General features: G+C 47.9%; 1 protein-coding gene across 1 annotated transcript in view; it reads left to right on the plus strand.

Annotated features, from left to right (window-relative positions):
• RTEL1 (regulator of telomere elongation helicase 1) overlaps positions 1 to 27,976 on the plus strand; it is a 222,911-nt gene that overhangs the window by 147,792 nt on the left and 47,143 nt on the right. The window contains exons 22-29 of the mRNA XM_030213444.1: positions 214 to 291; positions 1,114 to 1,260; positions 2,185 to 2,300; positions 18,341 to 18,464; positions 18,803 to 18,950; positions 19,685 to 19,854; positions 22,780 to 22,879; positions 26,260 to 26,460. Of these exons, the coding sequence (XP_030069304.1) occupies positions 214 to 291; positions 1,114 to 1,260; positions 2,185 to 2,300; positions 18,341 to 18,464; positions 18,803 to 18,950; positions 19,685 to 19,854; positions 22,780 to 22,879; positions 26,260 to 26,460 (1,084 nt within the window). The remainder of the gene's footprint in view (positions 1 to 213; positions 292 to 1,113; positions 1,261 to 2,184; positions 2,301 to 18,340; positions 18,465 to 18,802; positions 18,951 to 19,684; positions 19,855 to 22,779; positions 22,880 to 26,259; positions 26,461 to 27,976) is intronic.

The raw sequence follows: 27,976 nt of genomic DNA on the forward strand, positions 1-27,976 counted from the left end.
CCTGGTGTATGTGCCAGAGTATCGCTTCTCCCTCCTTTTCCCCTATCCTCCAGCTGGTCCCAACTGAGAGTACTTGAGTATTCCACACCCCTCAGGAATCCCCCTCCCCCAGCCGGTATGGGTGCTGGAATAGCTTCCTGTTTGCTAGAGGTGAGGGGCGGTGTTCCTTGGAAGAACGGATTGATTCCTCCTTATCTTTCTGCTCTTTTTAAGGTCATGGATGCTTACTATGAAAAGAATGTCTGTAATAAATCCAGTGGAGCCATGTTCCTGGCGGTGTGCCGTGGTAAGGTGAGGGATGTTCTTCCAGAAGAGAGGCTGTCTCTGGAATGGGGAGATGGGGAAAGAAATGGGGAAAAAGGAGTCTGGTCTTTAGCAGGGTGGAAGGGGAGTCTGCCTCTTTATCAGGGTGGAAGGGGAGTCTGCCTCTTTAGCAGGGTGGAAGGGGAGTCTGCCTCCTTAATGGAGGATTCTAGGAAGCAGATGGCCCTGTTGTTGGGGGTCACATAAATAGAAGAGAATGCTGTTCTTGGACCTGGGGGAAGAAGCTGTCTAATAGCATGAAGAGTCTCATCTGAGAACGGAGAAGGGATGCAAGGGAAGATGATGTAACATTAGGAAAGAAGACTGTGTCCCCATTATAAGAGGTGGTAGGGAGAAGAAACTGTCCTGTTATCCAGGTGGACTTCTATTGTCTGTGTCCCAGAAACATCAAAGAAAGACCAATAATCAAGTATATAATATCACGTTCATTGTTGATTTTACATCTTGAATTGATAATGAATGTGACTGTTGGGCAGACTGGATGGACCATTCAGGTCTTTATCTGCCATCTTTTACTATGTTAATATGTTATGTTACTGTATATAGAGGAAGACTCATCCTGTAACAGCACTGGGAAGGACAGAGGCTGTTTATTTAACAGAAGGAAGAGGGGCTGTCCTTTTTAGAGAAAGGAGGCTCACAGTTTGTCTCGTGTTTCTGCTTTATCTCCTTCCTGACACTTCCCACCCTCAAGTTTCCACTCTCTGTCTGTTTTCCTCCTGACAGGTCCCTCTCTCAAGTCTCCCTCCTGTCACATCCCCCTCTCATTCTTGCTGTTCCTCTTTGCAGGCAAGTGAGGGTCTGGACTTCGCAGATGTGAATGGACGGGGTGTGATTATCACAGGGCTCCCATTTCCCCCTCGAATGGATCCCCGAGTTGTTTTAAAGATGCAGTTTTTGGATGAGATGAGAGCAAAACATGGGTCTCAAACACGGGTTAGTCATTAACCTTTGTTTTTTGGGGGTTTTTTGTTTTGTTTTTTAAAGTAGTAGTATTTATTTATTTTTTTGCCCATGCCTTTCCAGTAGTAGTTCAAGACCAGTTATATTCAGGTACTGTAGGTATTTTCCTGCCACCCAAAGAACTTCCAATTTAAATCTGTACTTGAGGCAATGAAGACTCATCCGAGGTTACAAGGAGCATCAGTGGAAGAAGCAGGGTTTGAACTGGCTCTCACCTCACTGTTCCAACCACTAAGCTACTCCTCCTTTGCTTCCATTTTTGCAAAGGTCATCTAGTTAGAAAAAGGGGATTACAAATCTAGATGTTTACAATTTGCAGGACATATGAAGCCTTTTGTAACATACCTCTAAAGCTGTGAGAAATACATATGTAGTTTGTGGCACATTTTGCAAAAAAAACACACTGAAAAAAAGAGCAGTATCGTTTGATGCTTTGAGCACATAAATGCAGAGTTTCACCACTACTTATATGCATAAATGCTGGACTTCACAAGACAGAAAGGTCCAAGAGCAGCCATCTAAGGAGCAGAGGTACAAAACTGAAATGTTATGATTTGTGAGGTCTTTTTAATGCTAGAGATGTAAGTAAAATTGTTTCCTTCCCCCTTCCCTTTTTCCAATCCCAGGTCCAAATGAATGTGTAGCTGAAACATGTAACTGGGAGAAAGTATAAATGTACATGTTTAGATTTTTAAAAATCTGCACTAACCTGCATGCTGCAGACAGACATTTCAGAGTCATGTAGGCCTACTGTGGTAAAACCCATCAGCCACAGTCTTGACATGCTATGAGCAAAGTATGGGAGGCTGACACAATGCCGCTTGTAAGAAGAAAAGCTGCTGTGGTGTACTGATTGTTTTTTTAATGCTTTGAATACTTTTTTTTTTCTCTCTGTAGTATCTCTCTGGACAGGAGTGGTACAGGCAACAGGCCTCCCGTGCTGTGAACCAGGCTGTTGGTAGAGTCATTCGACATTGCCATGATTACGGTGCCATCTTTCTGTGTGACCACAGGTAACAGCATCTTTTGGTGAGATCTGCACATGAGGAGGACAATTTTATAACAGGATGCCTAGCATCATAGGGTGAGAAGGCACTTATTTTTAGCCCATTTTAGGTTATCAATAGAAATCAAACAAAATAAAACATGGAAAAGAAAATAAGATGATACCTTTTTTATTGGACATAACTTAATACATTTCTTGATTAGCTTTCGAAGGTTGCCCTTCTTCGTCAGATCGGAAATAAGCAAATGTGCTAGCTGACAGTGTATATAAGTGAAAACATTCAAGCATTACTATGACAGTCTGACAGGGTGGGAGGATGGGGGTGGGTAGGAGGTATGCATGGGGACATCAAAGCATATCATTGATATTCTAACAGGATGGGTGTGGATAGGTGAGGGGTGGGGTGATCAACAGAGACATACAGCTTTATGGTTTATAATGGGCTAGGAACCCCAGATCCTTGTTAAGTCCTTTCTGTTGGGTGTTAAAATATTCAATCATTCTGACTTTAAAGGTCATACGTTCTTGTATGGTTTTAAAGTTACCTTTCAGTATTCTCACTGTGAAATCACTGGTACAGTGTCCTGGTTCTGTGAAGTGCTGTCCCACCGGGGTGGGGGCCCTACTGGCTGTATTGTTCATGTGATGTCTATGTAAATTGAATCTTGTCTTAAGCATCTGGCCTGTTTCTCCAATATAGCACCCTTCGTTACATTTTTTACACTGAATGATATATACCACATTGGAAGATGAGCAAGTGAAAGATTCCTTTATGTTGAATATCTTTTCTTTGTGGATAACTGTGGGGTCTTGTGAAATATTTTGGCATAGTTTGCAACTGGATAAATTACAGGGACGTGTACCCTTCTGTTCCTTTTCAGTCTGTGATGGAAGTTTACTTCTGATTAGCTTGTGTTTTAAGTTGGGTGGCTGTCGGAAGGCCAGTACTGGTGGGGATGGGAATATCTCTTTCAGTAATTCATCCTCCTGGAGTATAGGTTGTAGATCTCTTATGATTTTCCTCAGTTTTTCCAGCTCTGGATTGTATGTCACTACAAGGGGGATTCTGTCTGTGGATTTTTTCTCCTTGTACTGTAGCAGATTCTCCCTGGGTGTTTTGAGGGAGGAGGCAATATTCTTGGAGATTATTTTGGGGTTGTAGCCTTTCTGTTTGAAGGATGCAGTCAGGCTTTTAAGGTGTCTGTCTCTGTCCCCTGGGTCAGAGCAGATACGGTGGTATCTTGTGGCTTGGCTGTAAATGATGGATCTTTTTGTATGTGAAGGATGGAAGCTGGAGTTGTGGAGGTAGCTGCATCTGTCTGTGGGTTATTTATTTATTTATTTATTTTATTGCATTTGTATCCCACATTTTCCCACCTTTTTGCGGGCTCAGTGTGTTTTCTTGTATATAGATGTTTGTATACAGCCATCACTGATTGAGACCATGGTGACCAAAAAATTGACTTTTTCTGGGGAGTAGTCAATTTTGAATCTGATTGTAGGATGGTATGTATTGAAGGCAGAATAAAATTGTTTCAGAGTTTCTTCACCCTCCGTCCAAATCGTAAAAATGTCATCGATGTACCAGTAGTATTTTAGAGGTTTGGTCTGGTGTGTATTCAGAAATGTCTCTTCCAGCTCAGCCATAAAAAGGTTGGCATATTGGGGTGCTGTCCTGGTGCCCATCACAGTGCCCATTATTTGTAGATAGATATCATTGTTAAAGCGGAAGTAGTTGTGAGTTAAAATGAATTTGATTAATTTTGTAATAGTTTCTGGTGAGTATTGATGGTCCAGTGTGGATTTTTTTAGGAGTCTTCCACATGCAGCTATGCCATGCGCATGTGGAATGTTGCTGTATAGTGATTCTATATCCATCGTGACCAGAAGGATGTTAGGTGGTAGTTGCTTGATATTTTTCAATTTATTCAGAAAGTCTGTGGTGTCTTGTATGAAGCTGTTAGTTTTGTGTACGAGAGGTTTCAGAATTCCCTCTATGAATCCAGATATTTCTTCTGTGAGTGTGCCAATACCTGATATGATTGGTCTGCCAGGGTTTCCCGGTTTGTGGATCTTGGGTAGCATGTAGAATGTGCCCATAGAAGGCTGGTTTGGTATGAGTTTCTTCAGGTGAGGTTGCGCTTGTGTAGGAAATGTTTTGATAAGGTCTTTCAGCTGTTTTGTGTAATCCTGTGTGGGGTCCTCAGTTAGTTTCCTGTAGTATTTATTGTGTGAGAGCTGTCTGTGCCCCTCTTCAATGTATTTTTGTATGTCCATAATTACCTGCGCCTACTTTGTCTGCGGGTTTGATGATAATGCGTTCGTTAGTTTGTAGGGTTCTTATGGCCACTCTTTCAGGTGGGGTAAGATTGTACAGGATTCTCTTTTGTTTGTTGGAAAGTTGGGATTTCACCCTCTGTCTGAAACTTTCTATGTAATTATCCAGCTTGTAGTTTTGTCCCTCTTGTGGGGTGAAATAAGTGTTCTTTTGTTTAAGACTGTATTCCGATCTGTTTGGTGTCCCTTTATTATAGAAATGTGTTTTAAGGCGCATTTTTCTAAAGAATTCTTCTAGGTCTGAGTATAGTTGGATTTCATTTTATAAAGACACATAAGTGCCTATGAGGCATATTTTCAAAGCACTTAGACTTACAGAGTTCATTGTAACCTATGGAACTTTGTAAGTCTAAGTTCTTTGAAAATGAGCCCCTATGTGTCTTTATAAAGTAATCCACTGAAAGTGGAGAATTGTTGGTATTCAAAAAGTCTTTCTTAGTGGTAGCACATATAATTGAACCCAGCCAAACTCGTACATAAAACATGAATGTAAAACGAGGAAAAGACCTCAACCACCCAAACGCCTACACATTATTCAGCGTCTTTCACTGGGATAATGATTCTTATCATTGGTCAAAAACCTCATGTTCTGAACTTATTGCTTTTTAACGTTTCATTATTATATATTAAGAATTTATTAAAAATCATGTTGTTCGCACACGGCAGCTGATAATAAAAAATCACTTAACTTCCATAACGTCCCACAGATCAATCCAGAAACTTGTGGGTTATGTCCTCCTACTAGCAGGTGGTGATAGAGAGAATTTCAGAGGTCTGCTATATGTAGTCATGTGCAGCCATTTCAACCTCGGTATTCTCTGTATCTAGCAGGTGGAGGGTCATAATTGTGCAGCTCTGGAGTTCCAGCCCTGGAGTCCTTGCGGGTCCAATTGAGCCTGGAGAGGAGTGTTGAGGTCCTTGAATGGGAATTTGTGGTGCATACCTGGTGGTGCCAGGTCCCTCCCTTCCTCCCCCCAACGCCCCGGCATAAAGTTGTTGATAATATGCTTTAAATACTTCAACTATCTCCTTATTCGTGCGCACCAAAGAACCCCCCCCCCCCCCCCCCCATCTGCCGTATCAACTGCAGACCCAGTTTCTGTTGTTCCAAATTGGCTAACAATTTACCTTGCTTGTTGCCATGCAAGAAAAGTTTGTATTTAAAATAAAGTAGTGATTTTACTGTGCGTTCATGTAGCAACTCATTAAGCGCAGTCTGCGTAGCCAACAATTGTGTCTGCTGTTGTGCAGTTGGTTTACTTCCAAGCCCTTTCCGCTCCTCTTTCACCTGATGTCCTGACCGAAGGATCTCCTTATCTCTAGCCTTTTTCTTGAAGCTCGTACAGGCTATTAATAAATGTGCTCTCCTTACCTTGTAGAAGTCCCCTAATCCCCAAACATCGGCCACTCGAGTCCCGAAATTCTTCTTGTATGCTTAGCCCACAGGTGTGCCGCACCATTATAGCTACTCCCCCAACCTTTCTGGCCTCCCGTCCCTGATGTACCAGTACTTCTCTAAAGGGCCGGCGCCGCAATAAATGCGTGTCTCTCGGTCTTAGATGTGTCTCTTGCATTATCGTCACATCCCATTTTAACCTATTCAATTCCTTAAACACTCGGCCCCGCTTCCCCTGATGGTGAAGCCCATTCACATTCCAGGACCCTACTGTTAGTGTTTCCCCAGATCCCTCCCGCCTTCCCCCGTCTTCCCTCATCTTCACCCCTCCCCTTTTCCCTTTCCCTCCTCCCCTCTCCCAACCCCACCTCTCCTCCCCCCCTCCCTTTGCCGATCTTTGGTCCAGAAGATCAGCCATAGTAGGAAAAGTAACATACGTTTCCAGAGGCTTTGATCATATATATCATTAGACAAACTCCCCTCCCCATTCCTCTTATAACCCTTAAACACAGGCTATCCCCCCCTACCCGTGTCTGTTCCTTACCCAACTCTAACCCTCTATTTCCTCCCCCCAAAAACTCTCTTGTCTAACATCAAACTGCGCCAGCACAAGTCCTATGTGTGCTTTCTGAGCCACTCAAACAGTCCGGATGTCTTCCTCTCCCAGAAACATCCCATCGTTCTGGCAAACCAGATCTTCCACTCTCTTCCTCTCCAGCCTCAGCAGTTCAGCTTGAAGTCAACACCACTATTAGGTATAACAGCCGCTCGTGACGCACTCCAATTTGGGTAGCACAGTTCCACCTGTTAAAGCGATTACTCTCAAAGCAACTAAGTGACTTGCCCCAAACTGCACATCAAGTATGCTAACCAGCTGTCCTTTCGAGTCCAGGTTTGCTCTATTGTCCAGTGTAGCAAAGCGGTAACAATCCATGTGTCCATAATGTCTCAGCAGACCCCACTTTAGGAAGCCTGCTTGTCCCTCTTCTTTCCTCGCTCCACCACCACTTGCCACGCTGAATCTCTCCTAGGAGCCGCTTGAGTTCGCGATTCCTGATTCTGCACCTGTACATCTTGACATCCCATGGCCCACAACGCCGACCACGCTTCCTCCAGCATTGTAACCTTGCGGGATTTCCCGTCTACTGTAATCCAAACTGCAAAGGGGAACAACCATCTGTATCTGATCCCCTTAGTACGCATAAATCCAGTAACTTCTCTGAATGATCCACGCTTCATCAGCGTTGTGGTGCCAAATCCTGAAAGACCCCTATTTTGTAATTCTTCCAGGTAATTTCTTTGCTCAACCGGGCCTGTTTCATGATTAGTTCTTTTATGGGGAAGTCTGGAAAGCAGACAACCATATCCCTCGGGTTTGAATCTCTGCGGGGTCCCTGTGCTTGATGTGCACGTTGAATGCGTATCTCCGGGGGGTGGGTGTCCAACCCCGAGGCCAAAATATGCTGGCATAGTTCTTTTATAACAGCCTCACAGTTGGAAAAAATATCTAGCCCAGGGATACCTTTAAATCTTAAATTGTTCCGCCGAGACCTATTCTCTAGGTCTTCAGTTTGCTCCCTGAGCCGGCCCAACTCCTCCTGTTCCTCAGTTGCCTTCCTCCGCATAGAGTCCACCTCCGATTGAAGGGTCACCATCCCCCCTTCTACTTCGCCCACTCGGGACCCCAATTCATGCATCTCCGCTCTGATGTCTTTGAGGGTGTTTTGAACATCTAATCGAATCCCCGTGAAGTCAGATTTTAAGTCTTGAAGCAGCCCTGCTACGTCCGATTGCAACATACTTGCAGCCTCTGCGTGTTCCTCGCTCCATACCGTGTGTTCCTGTGGGGCATGTGCAGTCGCCATCTTGGATCCTCGCAGCTCTGGCCCCACTCTCTCTTCGTTCACTTTTTCGCGACGCTCCGGTGTATATTGGAATCGCTCAAGGGTTTTTTTTGGTGGCATAGCCTGGAGGCGTACTCTCTGTCATTCTTGATCTGTCCCTCACTGTATGAGCAAGTTTGTAGTGCCAACAACTATCAGCCCCGGCAGAGCTCCTCGTTCAGACCGCCACCTTGGATCGTGACGTCATTTCCTCCCAGCAATCCGTTTTTTAATCCAAACAAAATTATCCTGCAGATACCGGGTCAGGAGTTAGCTTCCAATGTCACATGTCACCACTCCGACAACTCACTTTCTTCCTTAAAGATGTATCATATGCTGCAGGCTAGCAGTTAATTATCACAGCGTGAGCTCAATCCCAGTACATAAACTGCTTTTATTCTCCAAGTCTGCCTGTTACAGCGGTGCAAAAGATCCTGTCAGTCAACCCTCCTCCACACAGTCACTTCATAGCAAAGAAGGGAGACACAATGTATGAAACTCACAGATCACAGGGCTCCTGAGATAGCGAGGAATGCAGCCCTTCACATAAGAGACTCCTGGGCAAATACTGTACTGGGCTCCCGACAGGCAGCTGCAGCTCTCTGTGTCCTCCACGATATTCTCCAAATGTGCTGAAATCTTCACATGAGCCCCCTGTCTCTCAGCAGCCCAGGAATCCCTCGTAACACAGATGTCCTGGCTCAGTGTTAGCTCACGCTGCTTCCCGCCTTCTCCTGAAGCAGAGCCTGTCCGACCCCCACCAGGTAGGAGAGAAGGAACTTTCATCTGCTGCTCTCTCCGCTCTCTGTCCCTTCTTCACAGCTCATTTATCCTCAGCTGCACAATCTCACACCTTCTCACCCTTCAATCCACACCTAATAGCCTGTCAGTGCCTGCTGAATCGCTGGATACCACATAGCCCCAACGGAGCCTCTTGTTTAAGCCTCCATTTTAGATGGTAACGTCACTTCCTCCCCCGCTCGTATAGGCTATTATTGACCCCCTTAACACTGCTTTCGCGGCCTCCCAGTACAACTCCGGGTCTTCCCTATGCACCCCATTCGTTACTTGATAATCTTCCCACTTTGAACTATGTACTGTTGAAAAGTCGCATCCTAGTACAGGGAAGTATGAAACCTCCAATGGTATGAATATTCTGTCTGGGGTCCTACAGACACTACACATGAAACCATCACATGGTCAGAAACTTCGTAGGGTCCTATGCCTGCATCCTGAACCTTCCCAAAATTAGTTTCTGAGAAAAGCCAACAGTCTATTCTGGATTGGGAGGCTTGTGCTGTAGACAGATGCGTGTAATCCTGCTCCCCTGGGTGAAGTGTCCTCCAAATATCTAACAGGTCCAGGGCCGGGCAAAGTAGTGAAATCCCTCACAGCAGCCGTTTCCCTTCCGACCAAGAACCAGAACTGTCAAGCTCTGGATCATGGACTATATTGAAATCTCCTCCCATGATGACTGGAACACCCTGCTGCTGGGGTCAATAATGTGGATTAGTGACTCAATTAGCGGCATAAACATTACATAACGGTAACTTGTTTATTTATAGTAACCAGGGCGATAAGCTATCTGCCGGAAGCTGCCCTCCAGCATCTCCAAATTTGTACATCCAGTGTCTTCCAAAAAAGCATCATAACCCCAGCTTTGCGTTCTTTTGCCGGTGCTTCTAGTAATTCCCCAACCCACCACTTATTAAATTCCCATGCTCTGATGTAGACAAATGAGTTTCTTGTAAAAAAAAGTCACATCTGTCTTGTGGTGGTTTAATACTTGTAACAATTTTTGCCTCTTGATGGGAGAGGTTACTCCATTGACATTCCAGGACATAAACTTAAGTGGCATCGAGCACAACCCTAAAGGCAGCAAACCTACATGCCCAAGAGCTTATATGAACGAGGGCAGACTGTCCCAGCCTTCGGTCCCCCCTCCACCATGAAAAAAGATTTGCAGACCACCTCTCTACCCCTGATGTTCCCACTAGACCTAAAAAACTTGCTTCACAGAGTTCCAAAAACCCCCTACTCCTCAGCATCCAAAAGATCACAAAGTTTAAAAAAAAAAGCCCACTTACCCAAAAACCCTCCCTCTCTCTCCCCCCATGCCCTCCCTCCTGGACATGAACTAGTACTTATGAGATCACCATGAGACTACCCCCCCCCCCCCCTTCCCTAAACCCTCCGCCAGGCTTAATTACAATAAACCCCCACATCATTCCAAATTAAGTGTGCATCCTATCTCTCCCCTCCCTACTTGTTCACACATACAAGAGCAGAAGACAACAAAATAATTTTAAATAAAGAGGAAATATGAACTTTAAAGCAGTATAACACTCCCTACCCCAGACCCATTCTCAAACATAGTCATTCTATCACACATTTATGGCGTCACAAGTCTATTCCCAAGCTCTTTACTCATCCCAAAAGGTTGAGACCTTGAAATAGGACATTTTTCCCTGCCCGACAATCATAATTCTCTCCTAGCCCATTAGGCTCTTCATACTATTTGACAGTGCACTCTTGGGCCCGAGGTTACATGTGTCACAAGCATCCTTCCCCCTCATACAACCCTCACAAATGCATTAAAAAAAAACACAAGAAAAACCCAACAACAAAAGGGAAGTCCAAATTTTAAAGCTATATAGTCTTTTCTACCCATAGCCAAAGTTCAAGTATGTCCCAGTAGTCTCATCTAATTGACTGATCACTCTACCAGGTGTTCAAGGCATCACAGGTCCTTGCCCGAGCTATTTAATCGCCCACAAAGACGATATCTGTAGCATAGGACAGTCTTTCTTGCCTACCTCATACAGCATTAAACAAAAAAACACACACATGTATTCCACAACTAAATGGGAGAGTCCCCGATATTAACCACTACATCCTGTGTTTAAGATGGCCTCAAGAATTATCCATAGGTAATCTGAACCTCATTAGCCCCAATTGCTCAGTTGTTCGGCCTTCCGGATGTCGCTGGTAGCTGCTTAACAAAGTCTTTCACAGCCTCTGGGGTATCAAAAAAGTGTGGTTTCTCCAAGGACAAGCAGGCTGCTTGTTCTCACGACTGGGTGACGTCCACGGCAGCCCCCCCAAGCGGAAATCTTCCTAGCAACAAAGCTTGCTAGAGCCTTCGAGAACGCGCAGGCGCAGCCATCTTCCCACCTGTTGCGTGAGAGTCCCAACAGTTCTTTTCTTTCCACAGTAAGGGAGAGACTGCCTGCGGTCTCTTTCCATGTGCCCCTGAAAAGAGCCTTTGTTTCGCAGTCTTTTTTCCACTTTTTTTCTTTCGTTTTTTGCTCTGTGGAGCTGTTCCTTTTAAAAAATTTTAAAAGTTTAAAAAATCCTTATTTCTTAGGTTTTTCCCTCTTAAGTTTCCTTTCGTTCCCATCGCAGCCCTCTTCTTAGGCCGCACGTATGCGTTTCTCTTTTTTGTGCCCTTCTTTTTGGCACCATCGAGAACTTTGACTTTGCCGCTGCTATTTTTCCGTCCATGACATCGAGGATTCCCAGCGGCTTCAAGAAGTGCGGTCGATGCAACCGGGCAATCTCAGGTACCGATCCCCACTCTTGGTGTATCCATTGCCTTGGGCCCGACCATCGCCCAGACGCGTGTAAGCTGTGTCTTATCCTTAAAAAGCGGGCACAGGCGTTGAGACTAGCTCAGCGGGGACCGTCTGTTTGGAGCTTTGCCTGGGACTTTGGCGTCGACATCGGTATCGATGTCGGCAGCGTCGATGTCGGCACCAGAGATGGCATCGACATCAGAAGCACAGGTAATGGCTGTCCGGAGACCACCACACACTGGGAGCAGTGAGCCATCGAGTGGGTCTCCACTTGTCTCGACGGCTCATGCTGTGCAGGCCCATCGGAATCGACCTCTTTCAGAGCCGACCCCGAGGAGGTGTGTGGATTCCACGTCCTCCTCGTCGGTACCGAGGAGTATCGATGCCGTGCCTTGAGCGAAGGCTAAGAAGCATCGCCATCGGTCTCCTTCCAGACACGGTACTGGGAGCTCTGGGGCATCGAAAGATTCCGCACCCGTGAAGCGTCAGCGCCAGGAGGACCACTCACCCTCCATTCAAGAGGTGTCGGTGCGTCGGTCTTCAGACAGCCCAGTACCGCCTTCTCACCCTTTGCAGATTCTGCCTCCGACTCCTGCACCGGCCCCACAGCCTTTCCCGGTAGAGACTCTGGACGAACGCATCCGAGCCATTCTCCCAGGTCTCCTAGAAGGGCTGCTGCGTCAGTCTGTTCCGGTACTGGGGGTGCTTGCGCCCTTGGTACCGTTGATGGAAGTGGCGACTGGCTCTGTGCCTGTGGTGCAGTCTCCGACGCCGGTACCGCTTGCGGTATCGGCGTCGGGTGCTACCCAGGTCGACTCCCCGTCGACATCGCTGGAGGGAGCTTCATCGCCGCTGGCACAGGAGTCGACTTCTCGACATCGTCATCGAGGACGTGGTTCCTCGGCGTCGAGGCGGGCCCAGTTTCGGACAGTAGTCAGAGAACTATTGTTTGATACCGAGGAGGATGCCTCGTGGGAGGAAGAGGAGGATCCCAGATATTTCTCTTTGCCTGGGACTTCGGCGTCGACATCGGTATCGATGTCGGCAGCTTCGATGTCGGCACCGGAGATGGCATCGACATCAGAAGCACAGGTAATGGCTGTCCGGAGACCACCACACACTGGGAGCAGTGAGCCATCGAGTGGGTCTCCACTTGTCTCGACGGCTCATGCTGTGCAGGCCCATCGGAACCGACCTCTTTCAGAGCCGACCCCGAGGAGGTGTGTGGATTCCACGTCTTCCTCGTTGGTACCGAGGAGTATCGATGCCGTGCCTTGAGCGAAGGCTAAGAAGCATCGCCATCGGTCTCCTTCCAGACACGGTACTGGGAGCTCTGGGGCATCGAAAGATTCCGCACCCGTGAAGCGTCAGCGCCAGGAGGACCACTCACCCTCCATTCAAGAGGTGTCGGTGCGTCGGTCTTCAGACAGCCCAGTACCGCCTTCTCACCCTTTGCAGATTCTGCCTCCGACTCCTGCACAGGCCCCACAGCCTTTCCCGGCAGAGACTCTGGACGAGTGCATCCGAGCCATTCTCCCAGGTCTCCTAGAAGGGCTGCTGCATCAGTCTGTTCCGGTACCGGGGGTGCTTGCGCCCTTGGTACCGTTGATGGAAGTGGCGACTGGCTCGGTGCCTGTGGTGCGGTCTCCGACGCCGGTACCGCTTGCGGTATCGGCGTCGGGTGCTACCCAGGTCGACTCCCCGTCGACATCGCTGGAGGGAGCGTCATCGCCGTTGGCACAGGAGTCGACCTCTCGACATCATCATCGAGGACGTGGTTCCTCGGCGTCGAGGCGGGCCCAGTTTCGGACAGTAGTCAGAGAACTATTGTTTGATACCGAGGAGGATGCCTCGTGGGAGGAAGAGGAGGATCCCAGATATTTCTCTTCTGAGGAGTCTTGTGGTCTTCCCTCTGATCCTACTCCTTCCCCAGAAAGAAAGCTTTGTCCCCCGGAGAGTTTTTCTTTCTCTTCATTTGTCCGGGAAATGTCTGTGGGCATTCCCTTCCCTGCGGTGTCTGTGGATGAGCCCAGGACTGAGATGCTCGAGGTCCTTGACTATCCTTCGCCACCTAAGGAGTCGTCCACTGTCCCTTTACATAATGTCCTTAAAGAGACATTGCTTAGGAACTGGATGAAACCGCTAACTAATCCCACCATTCCCAAAAAAGCTGAGTCCCAATATCGGATTCACGGAGAACCTGAGTTGATGAGGACGCAGTTACTTCACGACACTATGATGGATTCCGCTCTCAAGAGAGCCAGGAGTTCTAGAGATTTCGCCTCAGTGCCCCCGGGACGGAAATCTAGAACTCTGGACTCTTTTGGGAGGAAGGCCTATGAGTCCTCTATGCTCATGTCCAGAATTCAGTCTTACTAGCTCTACACGAGCATTCACATGCGGAACAATGTGAAGCAACTGGCGGACTTGGTGGATAAGCTCTCTGTGGACCACGCCAGGCCTTTTCAGGAGGTGGTCAGGCAGCTGAAGGCGTGTCACAAATTCCTGTCCATGGGTATTTACGATACTTTTGATGTTGCATCCAGATCCGCTGCTCAAGGTATAGTGATGCGCAGACTCTCATGGCTGCGTGCCTCTGACCTGGACAATCAGACCCAGCAGCGGCTTGCGGATGTTCCTTGCCGGGGGGGCATAATATTTTTGGCAAGAAAGTCGAGCAGGTAGTAGAGCAGCTCCACCAGCGGGAAACCGCCCTCGACAAACTCTCCCACCGGACGCCTTCAGCATCTACCTCAACAGGTAGAAGGTTTTTCAGGGGAAGGAGGACTGCTACCTATGCTTACAATAAGCGTAGGTACAATCCTTCTTCCCAACAGCCTTCTCAGGCTCAATCCCAGCGCGCTCATTCACGTCAACAGCGTGCGCCCAGACAGGTCCCTGCAGCTCCCCAGCAAAAGCAGGGGACAGGCTTTTGACTGGCTCGAGCTGAGCATAGCCGCCATAAAAGTACCTGTGCCGGACGATCTTCCGGTTGGGGGTTAAAATATTTTCACCAATGGTGGCCTCTCATAACCTCCGACCGGTGGGTTCTTCAAATAGTCCGGTCAGGGTACTCCCTCAATTTGATCTCCAGACCTCCAAATTGCCCACTGGGAGCTCAGTCCTTCAGCTTCCAGCACAGGCAGATACTTGCAGAGGAACTCTCCGCCCTTATCAGCGCCAATGCGGTTGAGCCCGTTCCACCCGGGCAAGAAGGGCTGGGATTCTATTCCAGGTACTTCCTTGTGCAAAAGAAAACGAGGGATGCGTCCCATCCTAGAACTAAGGACCCTGAACAAATTCCTGGTCCGAGAAAAGTTCAGGATGGTTTCCCTGGGCACCCTTCTTCCCTTGATTCAGGAAAACGATTGGCTATGCTCTCTGGACTTAAAGGATGCTTATACACACATCCCGATACTTCCTGCTCACAGGAAGTATCTTCGATTCTGTCTGGGAACACAGCACTTCCAGTACTGTGTGTTGCCCTTTGGTCTCACGTCTGCGCCAAGGGTGTTTACAAAATGCCTGGCGGTGGTTGCAGCGTCGCTAATCAGATAGGGGGTGCATGTGTTCCCTTACCTCGACGATTGGCTGGTAAAGATCACCTCAGAGATATGAGCTCTACAGTCCGTGCAGATGACTATTCAACTCCTGGAGCTACTAAGGTTAGTTCTAAATTATCCAAAGTCCCATCTTCTAGAATTCACAGGATCTCTGCTGGACTCACAGGCGGCTCATGCCTATCTCCCTGAGGCGAGGGCAGACAACTTTCTATCTCTTGTTTCCATGGCCAGAGCGTCTCAGCAGATCACAGCTTGGCAGATGTTGAGGCTTCTAGGGCATATGGCCTCCACGGTTCATGTAACTCCCATGGCTCGTCTTCATATGAGATCGGCTCAATGAACCCTAGCTTCCCAGTGGTATCAAGCTGCAGGGAATCTAGAGGATGTGACCCAGCTGTCCACCGACTTTCACAATTCCCTTTGCTGGTGGACGATTCGATCCAATTTGACCTTGGGACGTCCTTTTCAAATTCCTCAGCCACAAAAAGTGCTGATGATGGATGCATCCCTCCTGGGGTGAGGAGCACATGTAGATGGGCTTCATACCCAGGGAGCTTGGTCCCTCCAGGAATCGGGTCTTCAGATCAATCTCCTGGAGTTGCGAGCGGTCTGGAATGCTCTAAAGGCTTTCAGAGATCGGCTGTCCCACCAAATTATCCAAATTCAGACAGACAACCAGGTTGCCATGTACTACATCAACAAGCAGAGGGGCACCGGATCTCGCCCCCTGTGTCGGGAAGCTGTCCAGATGTGGCTCTGGGCGCACCAGCATGGCATGCTTCTCCAAGCCACGTATCTGCCCGGCGTAAACAACAGTCTGGCCGACAGATTGAGCAGGATAATGCAACCTCACGAGTGGTCGCTCAACTCGGGCGTAGTCCGCAAGATCTTCCGAGCGTGGGGCACCCCCTCGATGGATCTTTTTGCCACTCAGTTCAATCACAAGGTCCCTCAGTTCTGTTCCAGACTTCAGGCCCACAAAAGACTAGCGTCAGATGCCTTTCTCCTGCATTGGGGGAACGGCCTTCTATATGCGTATCCTCCCATACCTCTGGTGGGGAAGACTTCGTTGAAACTCAAGCAAGACTGCGGGACCATGATTCTGATTGCGCCCTTTTGGCAGTGTCAGATTTGGTTCCCTCTTCTTCTGGAGGGCGCTTCTGCATCTCAACCTCCAGTCTCTGGCTCTCACGGCCTGGATGTTGAGGGCGTAGACTTCGCCTCCTTGGGTCTTTCTGAAGGTGTCTCCTGAGTCTTGCTTGCTTCCAGGAAAGATTCCATGAAGAGGTGTTATTCTTTTAAATGGAGGAGGTTTGCTGTCTGGTGTGACAGCAAGGCCCTAGATCCTCACTCTTGTCCTACACAGACCCTGCTTGAATACCTTCTACACTTGTCAGAGTCTGGTCTTAAGACCAACTCCGTAAGAGTTCATTTTAGTGCAATTAGTGCTTTTCATTATCGTGTAGAGGGTAAGCCTATCTCTGGACAGCCTTTAGTTGTTCGCTTCATGAGAGGTTTGCTTTTGTCAAAGCCCCCTGTCAAACCTCCACCAGTGTAATGGGATCTCAACGTCGTTCTCACCCAGCTGATGAAACCTCCTTTTGAGCCACTGAATTCCTGCCATCTGAAGTATTCGACCTGGAGGGTCATTTTCTTGGTGGCTGTTACTTCAGCTCGTAGAGTCAGTGAGCTTCAAGCCTTGGTAGCCCATGCTCCCTATACTAAGTTTCATCATAATAGAGTAGTCCTCCGCGCGCACCCTAAGTTCTTGTCAAAGGTGGTGTCGGAGTTCCATCTGAACCAGTCAGTTGTCTTGCCAACATTTTTTCCCCGTCCTCAAACCCACCCTGCTGAACGTCAGTTGCACACATTGGACTGCAAGATAGCATTGGCCTTCTATGTGGAGCGGACAAGCCCCTTCAGACAGTCTGCTCAAATGTTTGTTTCTTTTGATCCCTACAGAAGGGGAGTTGCTGTCGAGAAACGCACCCTTTCCAATTGCATAGCAGATTGCATTTCCTTCACTTACGCCCTTGAGGGTCATGTCATGGCTCATAGTATTAGAGCCATGGCAGCGTCAGTGGCCCAATTGAAGTCAGCCACTATTGAAGAGGTTTGCAAGGCTGCGACGTGGTCATCAGTACACACATTCATATCTCATTACTGCCTTCAGCAGGATTCCCAACGCGACAGTCGATTTGAGCAGTCGGTGTTGCAGAATCTGTTTGGGGTTTAGAATCTAACTCCACCCCCCTAGGCCCATTTTTGTTCTGTTCCAGGCTGCACTCTCAGTTAGATGTTCCTTCGTAGGTCGATTCTTTTATGTCCTCACCGTTGCGAGGCCCAATTGACCTTCTTTGTTGTTTTGAGTGAGCCTGGGGGCTAGGGAATACCCCACATGTGAGAACAAGCAGCCTGCTTGTCCTCGGAGAAAGCGAAGATACTTACCTGTAGCAGGTATTCTCCGCGGACAGCAGGCTGATTGTTCTCACCAACCCGCCCGCCTCCCCTTTGGAGTTGTTGTTTTATGTTTTATTTGCTTTTCATTTAACTGAGGCGGGAACGGACGCGGGCGGGCGGGAAGATGGCTGCGCATGCGCAGTGTGTCCGTTCTGCGCTCTACCGGCTGTCGCAAAGGTTTGAAGATTTTGTTGGAAAATCTCCGTTCCCGTGGACGCCGACCCACATGTGAGAACAATCAACCTGCTGTCCTTGGAGAATACCTGCTACAGGTAAGTATCTTCACTATACTTTTCCACACATCCGGTGCATAATTAAGCTGTGGAATCTGACTGGATGATGTGGTCAAAGCAACCAATATGGTGTGATGCAAAAGAGGACTGGAGAAGTTCCTAGAGCTAGACTTAGGAAAGCCCTTACTTGTTCCTGGAAATGAGCTATGACAAACTAATTTACTTTTTAGGATCCCAGACTGGCCACTGTCGCAGACAGGATGCTGGGCTTATGGACCTTGATTTGGCATATCATGGTTTATGTTCTTTTATGAACTGATCATAGACTCAGACTTCTGTTGTTTTCTTCTCATTGTTCTTGTCTTGGAAAAGAGTTTATACCCCATCAATGACTCCTCCCCCTTATAAAGTATCTCCCAAACCCGAAAGGAATACAAATAAATGCATTGGTAGTAGGTTTAACTGTATCAGTTGCTTTATAGCCTGGTGAGCAATAAAAACAGCAGTGTTTGAGGTGGTCCCCGTCTTGCTGTGCTCCTGGCCTCCAGTCCTCAGGGAGAGGTTCTATACGTGTAATCTTTTCTTCCTAATTCCCCATAGGTTCTTGCAGTCTGACGCCAGAACCCAGCTGCCTTCCTGGCTTCGACCCCACATCACCATTTATGACAACTTTGGGCACGTCATCCGAGATGTGTCTCAGTTCTTCCGAATTGCTCACAAAATTGTAAGTAGAGTCTTCTAGGAAGACATAGGTATTGACAGAGGGTTTTGGGAGTCCAAGATCCTTGAGTGAGAGTCTGATTTCCATCTGTATTTACAGCAGCTATTGTAGCTGAATATGGCTGACCCAACACTTGAGCACTCTAACTGTAATGAACATTGTGAGAGAGCAACTAGTTGCTCTCTACTGGGTAATACATATCATTTGTCACTGCCACATGTGTAGCCTGTGTTACATTCTGTCACTCATGGATTGCCCCTGTTGGCTTCTCCAGGAAATTTCTCTACATGTGCACACTGTGTAATTTCTGTTCCATAACAATTTTTTTCCTGCAATTACAGATGCCAGCACCCCCATCCCGGAACTTGCAGAGGAGCGTAGACATTGCTCAGCCATCCTGTCATGTATCCCTGTCACCAGTATCATTTATCTCTCTGAAAGCCAAGAATCTGGATGCCCATGTACCCAGTCTAAAAAGGAAGTGGTCAGGTCAGTACACTTCATATGTGCACTCAGCCTAGCTCTTGTGCTGGGATAGCAGGACTCCAGTTGTTAAGCAATCTGGCTGCCTTGTATATTAATAAGCTTCCAGCTGCAGATGCTGTCACTCCCTGTCATGTTTGTTTATGCTTATTTCAATTTGTTATACTGACCTTCATAAATAAATATAAAGGCAGTTCACAATTTAGTGAAAAGAAAGGCCACCACCACTGAAATAAGAAAGCAGAAAAAGATAAATAGGAGGACCAAGAGAATGTAGACAGGCCAGCAGAACCTTCACACCCTCAACCAGCCGGACCTACTGCCTGGGGAAGTACAAGAGAGAATAGCTTAGTTTTGAGACTCGCTCTGAACTATCAATATTATTGTATGCCAATTGTACTGGAATACAACTAGGAGGTTTACATACCAAACTTAAGAGATTGTCAACTTCATTTGTATCTTCATAAAATGTGACCAGAAGAGGTGGGAGGAAACTGGAGAGAAGGGAGAACTAATCAAGGCAAATGCTCAACCAGGGTGAATCAAACAAATGTAAGTTGAAATAACCAAGTTTGGATCCTTCTTAAAGTTTGAAGAAGAATTCAGTTATGCGGACGAGGAGGGTGGCATTCTGTAGAGAAGGGACTGGAAAGGGTTTTTATGTGCTTTGTGCTATGGGACAGGTGGAAGGTCTATTTATACTTGCTGTAACTGATTCTCTGCTTTGTCCTATGGTGCAGACTATGAGGATGGCATGTTTTCGGTTGTCAGCGATGGAACATCCCGTCTTTGTGTGGAGTATGAGCAGATGCTCAGCACATCCATTAAGAAGCCAGTGGGTTTGCTGGATGCCCTGGAGCAGAATGAAAACAGGAATGGAGAGGAGGAGAACTTGGTAGGGGATAAGAAGGTAAGGAAAGGATGCTTGGCAAGCTAGATCTCAAGATGGTGGTGGACTCACCCACAAGACTTCTGTGTTGCTGTAGTTAAATGTCAGAGATTGGTGGCATGAGCAGAGCACAAGGTCAGATTCTGTTTATTTTATTTATTGGAATTTATTAACTGCCTAATGATTCACCCAAGGTGGTATACAGCAGCTACAGTTTAACATATAACTTACTATTGTTTTGCTGTTAACAAAATTGTAAAATGACCAGATATAAGCATAAATACAATCAATGAGGTAATCTTGGAAATTGCAAATTGACTAATGTAACAGTATCGGAAATATATAAATTTAACAGCACTGTAAAACAATCATATAACAGAAATATGATAAATGTTATTAGAATATGAATGATACCCTAAATAGGAAGCATGAAAGAACATTCGTATAAAATAAATATGATACAGTGTCGGCACAATACAAATGAAACACCTTTATAGGCACAAATTAAAACTTTCAAATAACATAGTTATGCTACTAATGCTATTTATACAATACAAGGAAACATCTTAATAAGTAGCTGAGTCCCATCCCAGTCTCTGATGCTTTTCATACTTGTAACTAACATGTTCTGAACTTCTGAGCAGCAAACATTAGCCACTCAGGCCAGGACTGTCGGGGCATTAGCATCTGACTGTAGGACCATAGTTTCTTCCAAGAAATGGGAGCTGGCCATATGTAGACAGGAGATGCCGGGGAGAGAAGGGATGCTAAAATTTCTGTGCAAGGGGCACCTGGCTTTCATTGTCTGTATTGTACTGGCTACTAGTACAATACAGGGCTAAATTTAAAACTCTATGTCTGATCTTCAAGGCCCTTAAAGGAAATGGGCCCCGAGTACTTGAAGAACAGGATCGCCCTCTACATACCTCTAAGGACACTAAGAAGTATACTCCCAAGGAGTATCCCTAACCACACCCCTCTCCAAAAGATATACACAGTGAAATACCCGCAAGTGAGCCTTCTCTGGAATAGCCTCCACAAGAGATACTAGACTAGGGGGCATGCGATGAAGCTACAATGTAGTAAATTTAAAACGAACCGGGAGAAAATGTTTCTTCACTCAATGTGTAATTAAACTCTGGGAATTCGTTGCCAGAGAATGTGGTAAAGGCGGTTAGTTTAGCGGAGTTTAAAAAAGGTTTGGACGGCTTCCTAAAGGAAAAGTCCATAGACCGTTGTTAAAACGGACTTGGGGAAAATCCACTATTCTGGGATAAGCAGTATAAAATGTTTTGTACATTTTTGGGATCTTGCCAGGTATTTGTGACCTGGATTGGCCACTGTTGGAAACAGGATGCTGGCTCAATGGACCTTTGGTCTTTCCCAGTATGGCAATACTTGTGTACTTATGTTGTGGAGCCTTTCAGGGAATGTACTCCCTGAAAGGCTCCGCTTAACAGAAGACTATCTGTATTTCAGGAAGCAGGTGAAAGCTTGGCTTTTCAAGCAGACCTTTAGTGGACGAAGTAACCTAACTTTTAGTCACACACACACACACACCTTTCTTTAAATTAGTCCCCTTATTTTCTAACTTCTCTTACTCTCTTACCTATCTATATTTTCCATCTTTGCTTATACCCTATGCTGTCTATGAAAATGTTTTATTACATACTTTGTTAACATTGTAAGTAGTATACTATGCCATACTTTGTATTGTTATTTGAATAGTTTTACTGATTGTCTATTGCTTATGTTTGATTACTCTTACTGTACACCACCTTGCTGAGTGAGTCCTTTAAAAACATAAAGTAATCCTAAGAAATAAATTGTTAATTATGGGCATGTGTAGGTTTTTTTTTTTAATTTATTTCTTGAGAGAGGTTGGAGAAGGTGGCAGGGGTAGCCCAATATGCTCCTTTGAATCTGGCCTCTTTTGAGACTTGTTCAGTGGCTTTTTTCCCCCTTTTTCTCTAAGGGGGGGAAAAGCCTGATTACTTCATATATTGTAGCCTCCCTAATCCTATCTCAGTCTGTTGCTCCTCAAGCCCAGATATGGAAGGAGAAATGTGTTCCTTTGGCTCCTTATGCCCTGGTGGAAGGGAGACAGCAAGGCCAGGAGTAAGGCATATGCAGATTAGGCATGTGTCTAGGGCCTAAATGTTTTGGGAGAGGCCCTATGCTGCTCACAGTCAGTCCTTGTCCACCCCCTGTGCATTTTCCTCCATTTGGCAGGAGGAGTCAGTGAGCTGTGTTGTTACCTGCTGGTTTTCCTCTGCAGTCAGAACCATGTAGGGTCCCTGTGTGGGGAGTTTCAAAATATATTTATATTATAATGGGGGGAGGTGGAGGTAGCCAAAAGGTTAAACCACCTCAGGAGGCAGGTGTTCCCACACCAATCTAGCCTTGGGGTGGGGAGGGATGCAGGCCTGAGCTAAGATGAAGATAGGTCTTTGTTAGCTCCTTGTAGCTGAGCAAGCAGAGAGGGAAGCAAGCCTTCTCCATCTCTTTAGGGGGGAAGGAGGCCTTCCCCAGCTTCTTAGAGTATGATGGGGTGGGGGGGAGGGAAGCAGGTCTTCTCTGGTCCTTTAGGATGGGGTTGGTAAGGAGGGAGGCTCGGAGAGAAGGCATGTAGTGCATCCCTACTATACTCTGCCCCTGGGAAAAGGATTTTTCTATTTTTATTTCTTTCTTGAGTTTGTATTTGTTTTGTGTGTACTTTTGATGCAGTTGTGTAGTACTCTATTAATGTTATCACTGTGATTTCAGTTCATTTTGTAATTTTATAATTACCAACTACATTTACTTGCTTGCTGTTATTTGAGCATCTCTGGTATTTCCTTGACTACTGAGCAGTCTTGTAGCAGCAGACTTGAGGAAGGGAGAGAAGGGGAGGTTCTGGTTTGTAGGAGTTCATTGCCTAGAATCTGATAGTTGATCCCTCTGCAGGCAGCATCTCTCTCGGCCCTGTCGTTGAAGCACCAAAAGAGACTTGCCAGTGATCACAGAGGAGGAAGAAAAAAAATCAAGATTGTGAGCAGGCATGTGAGTAGTTGGATTTTAATGTTTCCTTTATTATCACTCCAATCTGACTCCTCAAATCCAAAACCTCCTTTCAACTTTGGAGCACATCCCCTGCCTATAGTTAAGCTTCTTAACTGGGGCCCCCAAGGCAGCTAGAAATTAACAAGTGTTTTTCCTTCTTGCCCTTGAAGAATACCCCTTTCGTACAGTTGTTGCACAGTTCACATAAGGCTCCCGGCCTGTCTGCACTATAGCACTTGTATAGAGCCCTTGCACAGTCTGTAGTAAGCTACTTATCTGAGAACTGGTGTTGAAGTTACTACTACTACTACTTGACATTTCTAAAGCGCTACTAGGGTTACGCAGCGCTGTACAATTTAACATAGAAGGACAGTCTCTGCTCAAAGAGCTTACAATCTAAAGGACAAGTGAACAGTCAGTCGAGTAGGGGCAGTCAGATTGGGGCAGTCTAGATTTCCTGAAGGGTATAAAGGTTAGGTGCCGAAAGCAACATAGAAGAGGTGGGGCTTTGAGCAAGGATTTGAAGAGGGTAGGGAGGGGGCCTGGCGTAAGGGCTAAGGAAGTTTATTCCAAGCATAGGGTGAGGCGAGGCAGAATGGACGGAGCCTGGAGTTGGCGGTGGTGGAGAAGGGTACAGAGAGGAGGGATTTGTCCCTGTGAGCGGAGGTTTCGGGCGGGAACGTAAGGGAGATGAGGGTAGAGAGGTAATGAGGGGCTGCAGACTGAGTGCATTTGTAGGTAAGAAGGAGAAGCTTGAACTGTATGCGGTATCTGATCGGAAGCCAGTGAAGTGACCTGAGGAGAGGGGTGGTATGAGTATATCGGTTCAGGCGGAATATTAGACGTGCAGCAGAGTTCTGAACGGATTGAAGGGGGATAGATGGTTAAGGGACCCTCTTGATTTGTAAGTGCTTAGTCTAGAAGAGTGGTGGTTAGAAGGGGGATTTTGAGGGTAGGATTAATGAGATACAGATTGGGGATACAAGATTTGGGATGCAGGGAATCTTAGTGTCATCATGCTAGAAAATGGGGGGAGAATACAAGGGCTGGGGAGGAGAGGCAATTTATTTGAATTGGGGTACCAAGAAAGGCTCAGGAGAAGCAGTTCTTATTTTGGGTTTTAGAAGAGTGGGGTGGGTAGACATCTGATGCAGTGGCGTAGCCAGACTGCCAATTTTGGGTGGGCCTGAACCCAAAGTGGGTGGGCACAAAATTTTCTCTCTACCCCCCTCCCCCAGCAAAATTTAGTCACACTTTTCAGTGAGCTTCAGAGGCCAAAACCTCCTGCCTCAGGTCAGTATAATGCTGTTACGATATCCTCTCCTGACCTAAGGAAGGAAGTATTGGTCTCTGAAACTTTATTAACACAGGTACCATATTACTTTATCCTAAATTAAAAATAAATTATTTTCTTTACCTTTGTTGTATGGCCATTTACTTTTTCTCATTGTGTTGCTCCAGTCTCCAGATTCTGCTTTCCTTCGTCTTTCTCTTGCCAGGGTTTTCCTGTCCGTTCATCACCTATGGCTTTTCATCTTTTCCTCACCCTTGTTCTCCACATGCCCCTTCCTCTTATTCTCCAGTCTTTCCCTACTCTGTCCTCTCCCTCTTTCCATCCAGCAGCTCCCCTCTTTCTCTCCCCATCCTTCCAGTGTCTCCCCTCTTTCTTTTGCATCCAGCGTCTCCTTTTTCTCCCTACCCTTCCATCCATTGTCTTCCCTCTTTCTCTCCTTATCCTTCCACTCATCTACCCTCTCTCCTGATCCTTCCATCTAGTGTCTCTATCTCCCCTCTCCTTCTATCCAGTGGTCTATCGCTCTACCCTTTTCTGTTCAGTCTCCTCCCTCTCTCCACATCCTTCTAGTTCTCCCTTTTCTCTCTGCATCCTATCATCCATCTCCCCTCTTTCTCTCCCTATCCTCCATGTCCAGCAGCTCTCTTCCCTCTAGTCCCTTCCTCCTCTCCCTCCCATAGTCCAGTAGCTCTCTCCCTTCCCGCCAGTCCCCCCATGTCCCAGCAGCTCTCTCTTCCCAGCAGTCCCTTCTTCCTCTCCCTCCCATGTCCCAGACGCTCTCTCCATTCCCTCCAGTCCCTTCTTCCTCTCCCTCCCATGTCCAGTAGCTCTCTCCCATCCAATCCCTCCTCCTCTCCATCCATGTCCATCAGCTCTCTCCCTTCCTCCAGTCCCTTCTTCCTCTCCCTCCCATGTCCAGTAGCTCTCTCCCATCCAATCCCCTCCTCCTCTCCATCCCATGTCCCAGCAGCTCTCCCTTCCCGACAGTCCCTTCTTCCTCTCCATCCCATGTCCAGTAGCTCTCTCCCATCCAATCCCCTCCTCCTCTCCATCCCATGTCCCAGCAGCTCTCCCTTCCCGACAGTCCCTTCTTCCTCTCCCTCCCATGTCCAGTAGCTCTCTCTCCCATCCAATCCCCTCCTCCTCTCCATCCCATGTCCAGCAGCTCTCTCCCTTCCCTCCAGTCCATTATTCCTCTCCATCCCATGTCCAGCAGCTCTCTCCCTTCCCTCAAGTCCCTTATTCCTCTCCCTCCCATGTCCCAGTAGCTCTCTCCCTTCCTCCTCTCCCTCCCATGTCCCAGCAGCTCAGCCATTTTCCCTCCAGCCCGCCCATCCAAAACCTTCCCGCTGCCCTTTTGTCCCGCGGCGGCAGCGTTTCCTTCCTGCCCTGTCTTTTCCCCAAGCTCCGCTGCATCGCCCCAAGTGGAATCCTTCTTCTTTTCGGCCGTCACGCTGCGCTGCCGTTCACACAGGCAGCTTCGCTCCTCCCCCACCGCGTTCATCCGGCCCTAACAGGAAGTGCATCAGAGAGAGCCAGAATGGACGCGGGGGGAGGAGCGAAGCTGCCTGTGTGAACGGCAGCGCAGCGTGACGGCCGAAAAGAAGAAGGATTCCACTTGGGGCGATGCAGCGGAGCTTGGGGAAAAGACAGGGTAGGTCGAAGGAAACGCTGAACGCTGCCTCTGCGGGACAAAAGGGCAGCGACAGCCGTGCGAAGGATGGGTGGGCCTGGAGGGGAAATGGGTGGGCCTGGGCCCGTCCAGGCCCACCCGTGGCTACGCCCCTGATCTGATGAGCACAGGCCAGGCTGCAAGAGTTAGCTTTTGAGTTGATGTTACAGAAAATTAAAAAATAAATAAGAAGGTAAGACAGGGCTATGGACAGGTTGACCATCTGGCTGTAAGGGCTTGGTGGGGGGGGTGGGGGGGGGGGCGGACTGTGGAACAAATGATTAAAATGGGAGGATGAGGTTCCAAGAGTAAGACTTGATTGGGAAGACTTTGCTGTTGAAAATATGCAAAGAGAGTCCTGTCCACTGGAAATGGACTTCCTGAGAAAATGACTGTATGTTTCCTGCAGGGCAGTGAGTTGGCTGCAGATTGAATCAGAGCAGCGGCAGCCGTGCTGCGCTCTTCATGTTATCAGTAAAACAAGCTCTGAGCCAGTCCAGCTATGAGGTGTTCATGCAAGCCATGCAGCACTACAAGGCGGAGGATGACTTTCATGTCATAAGCTCTCAGCTGGTGTCTCTGTTCACAGAGGATCCGAACAAATATGCCCTTCTGAGAGGTAAGTGTCCCCTTTTCCAGCATGGTCCCTCTGTAGGTGAGATCTGTCCTAGAACTGGCATCTTGTAAAGCAAGCCACTGTTGGTTGCTTTGTCCATTTTGCTAGTTTTAAGAAGATGCTTAAAACCTATATTTTAGGAAATATGTTTTGAACACAATGAATTAGTTATAATTTTGTTCTCCGAGGACAGCAGGCTGCTTGTTCTCACTGATGGGTGACGTCCACGGCAGCCCCTCCAATCGGAATCTTCACTAGCAAAGGCCTTTGCTAGTCCTCGCGCGCCGATGCGCAACCGCGCATGCGCGGCCGTCTTCCCGCCCGAAACCGGCTTGTGCCGGCCAGTCTTCTTTCTCCGCGCTCGGTACAGTTGTGTTTTACCGTTCGTGCCCCGAAAAGTCGACCTCGCGCGTCGTTTTCGACTACTTTTCTGTGAGAAATTCCAGAAATTATTTGGATTAACCACTTTTGGTTTTCCTTCCTCTACTTCGAGTTTTTCGCCCCGTTAAGTTTTCTTTCGTCGCAGGGTAGGCCTTACTTAGGCCCCGGTCGAAATTTCCCTTTTTTTCTGTGCCAAATTCGCCATTTCGTCTTTCGATTTCGCCGGCGTGATTTTTCCGCCCATGACATCGAAGCCTTCCAGCGGCTTCAAGAAGTGCACCCAGTGCGCCCGGGTAATCTCGCTCACTGACAGGCACGCGTCGTGTCTGGGGGCTGGGCACCGCCCTCAGGCCTGTAGTCTGTGTTCCCTTTTGCAAAGGCGGACTCAGGTAGCGAGGTTTGCCCAGTGGAACATTTTGTTCTCGGGCTCTTCGTCGGCATCGGCACCGGGGGGCATCGAGTGCATCGACGTCTTCAGCGTCCAGACCTTCAACCTCGGCGGCCAGTACATCGAGTGCATCGAGGCATCGGCCCTCTGCATCGGCGCCGAGACATCGGACAGCTGCATCGACGTCGGTGGTACCGGGGACCTCGTCTGCTGATGTCGTCGGACGGTGGTGCTTCGTCTGGAGTGCAGGTGAGGGCTGTCCATTCCCCTGCTGGTGGCGGTGAGCCTTCGGGTGGGTCTCCCCCTACCTTCTTCGGTCTCGGCCCCGAGGAAGCGACGGCTGGATTCTACGTCCTCCTCGTCGGTACCGGGAAGCTCCGTGACATGCTTCGTCCAAGAAGTCGAAGAAGCATCGTCACCGGTCCCCTTCCCATGTCGGTACCGAGAGCTCTGGGTCGCCGAAGGAGTCGGCACCCAGTAGGCATCGGCGCCGAGAGGACCGCTCACCCTCTGTTCAGGAGGTGTCGATGCGCTCCACTCTGGACAGCCCGGAACAGCCTCCACGCCCGGAACAGGTTCTGACTCGACGCCTGCATCGACCTCCATGCCTTTCTCTGCAGCTGCTCTGAACGAGAGCCTCCGGGCCGTTCTCCCAGAGATTCTGGGAGAGCTGCTGCGCCCTACCCCTCCGTACCGGCGTTGCTTGCGCCACCGTACCGTTGAGCTTGGCGCCGGCTGGCCCATCGCCCG

This window comes from Microcaecilia unicolor, chromosome 8 (genome assembly GCF_901765095.1).
Source record: "Microcaecilia unicolor chromosome 8, aMicUni1.1, whole genome shotgun sequence".
Lineage (NCBI taxonomy): Eukaryota > Metazoa > Chordata > Amphibia > Gymnophiona > Siphonopidae > Microcaecilia > Microcaecilia unicolor.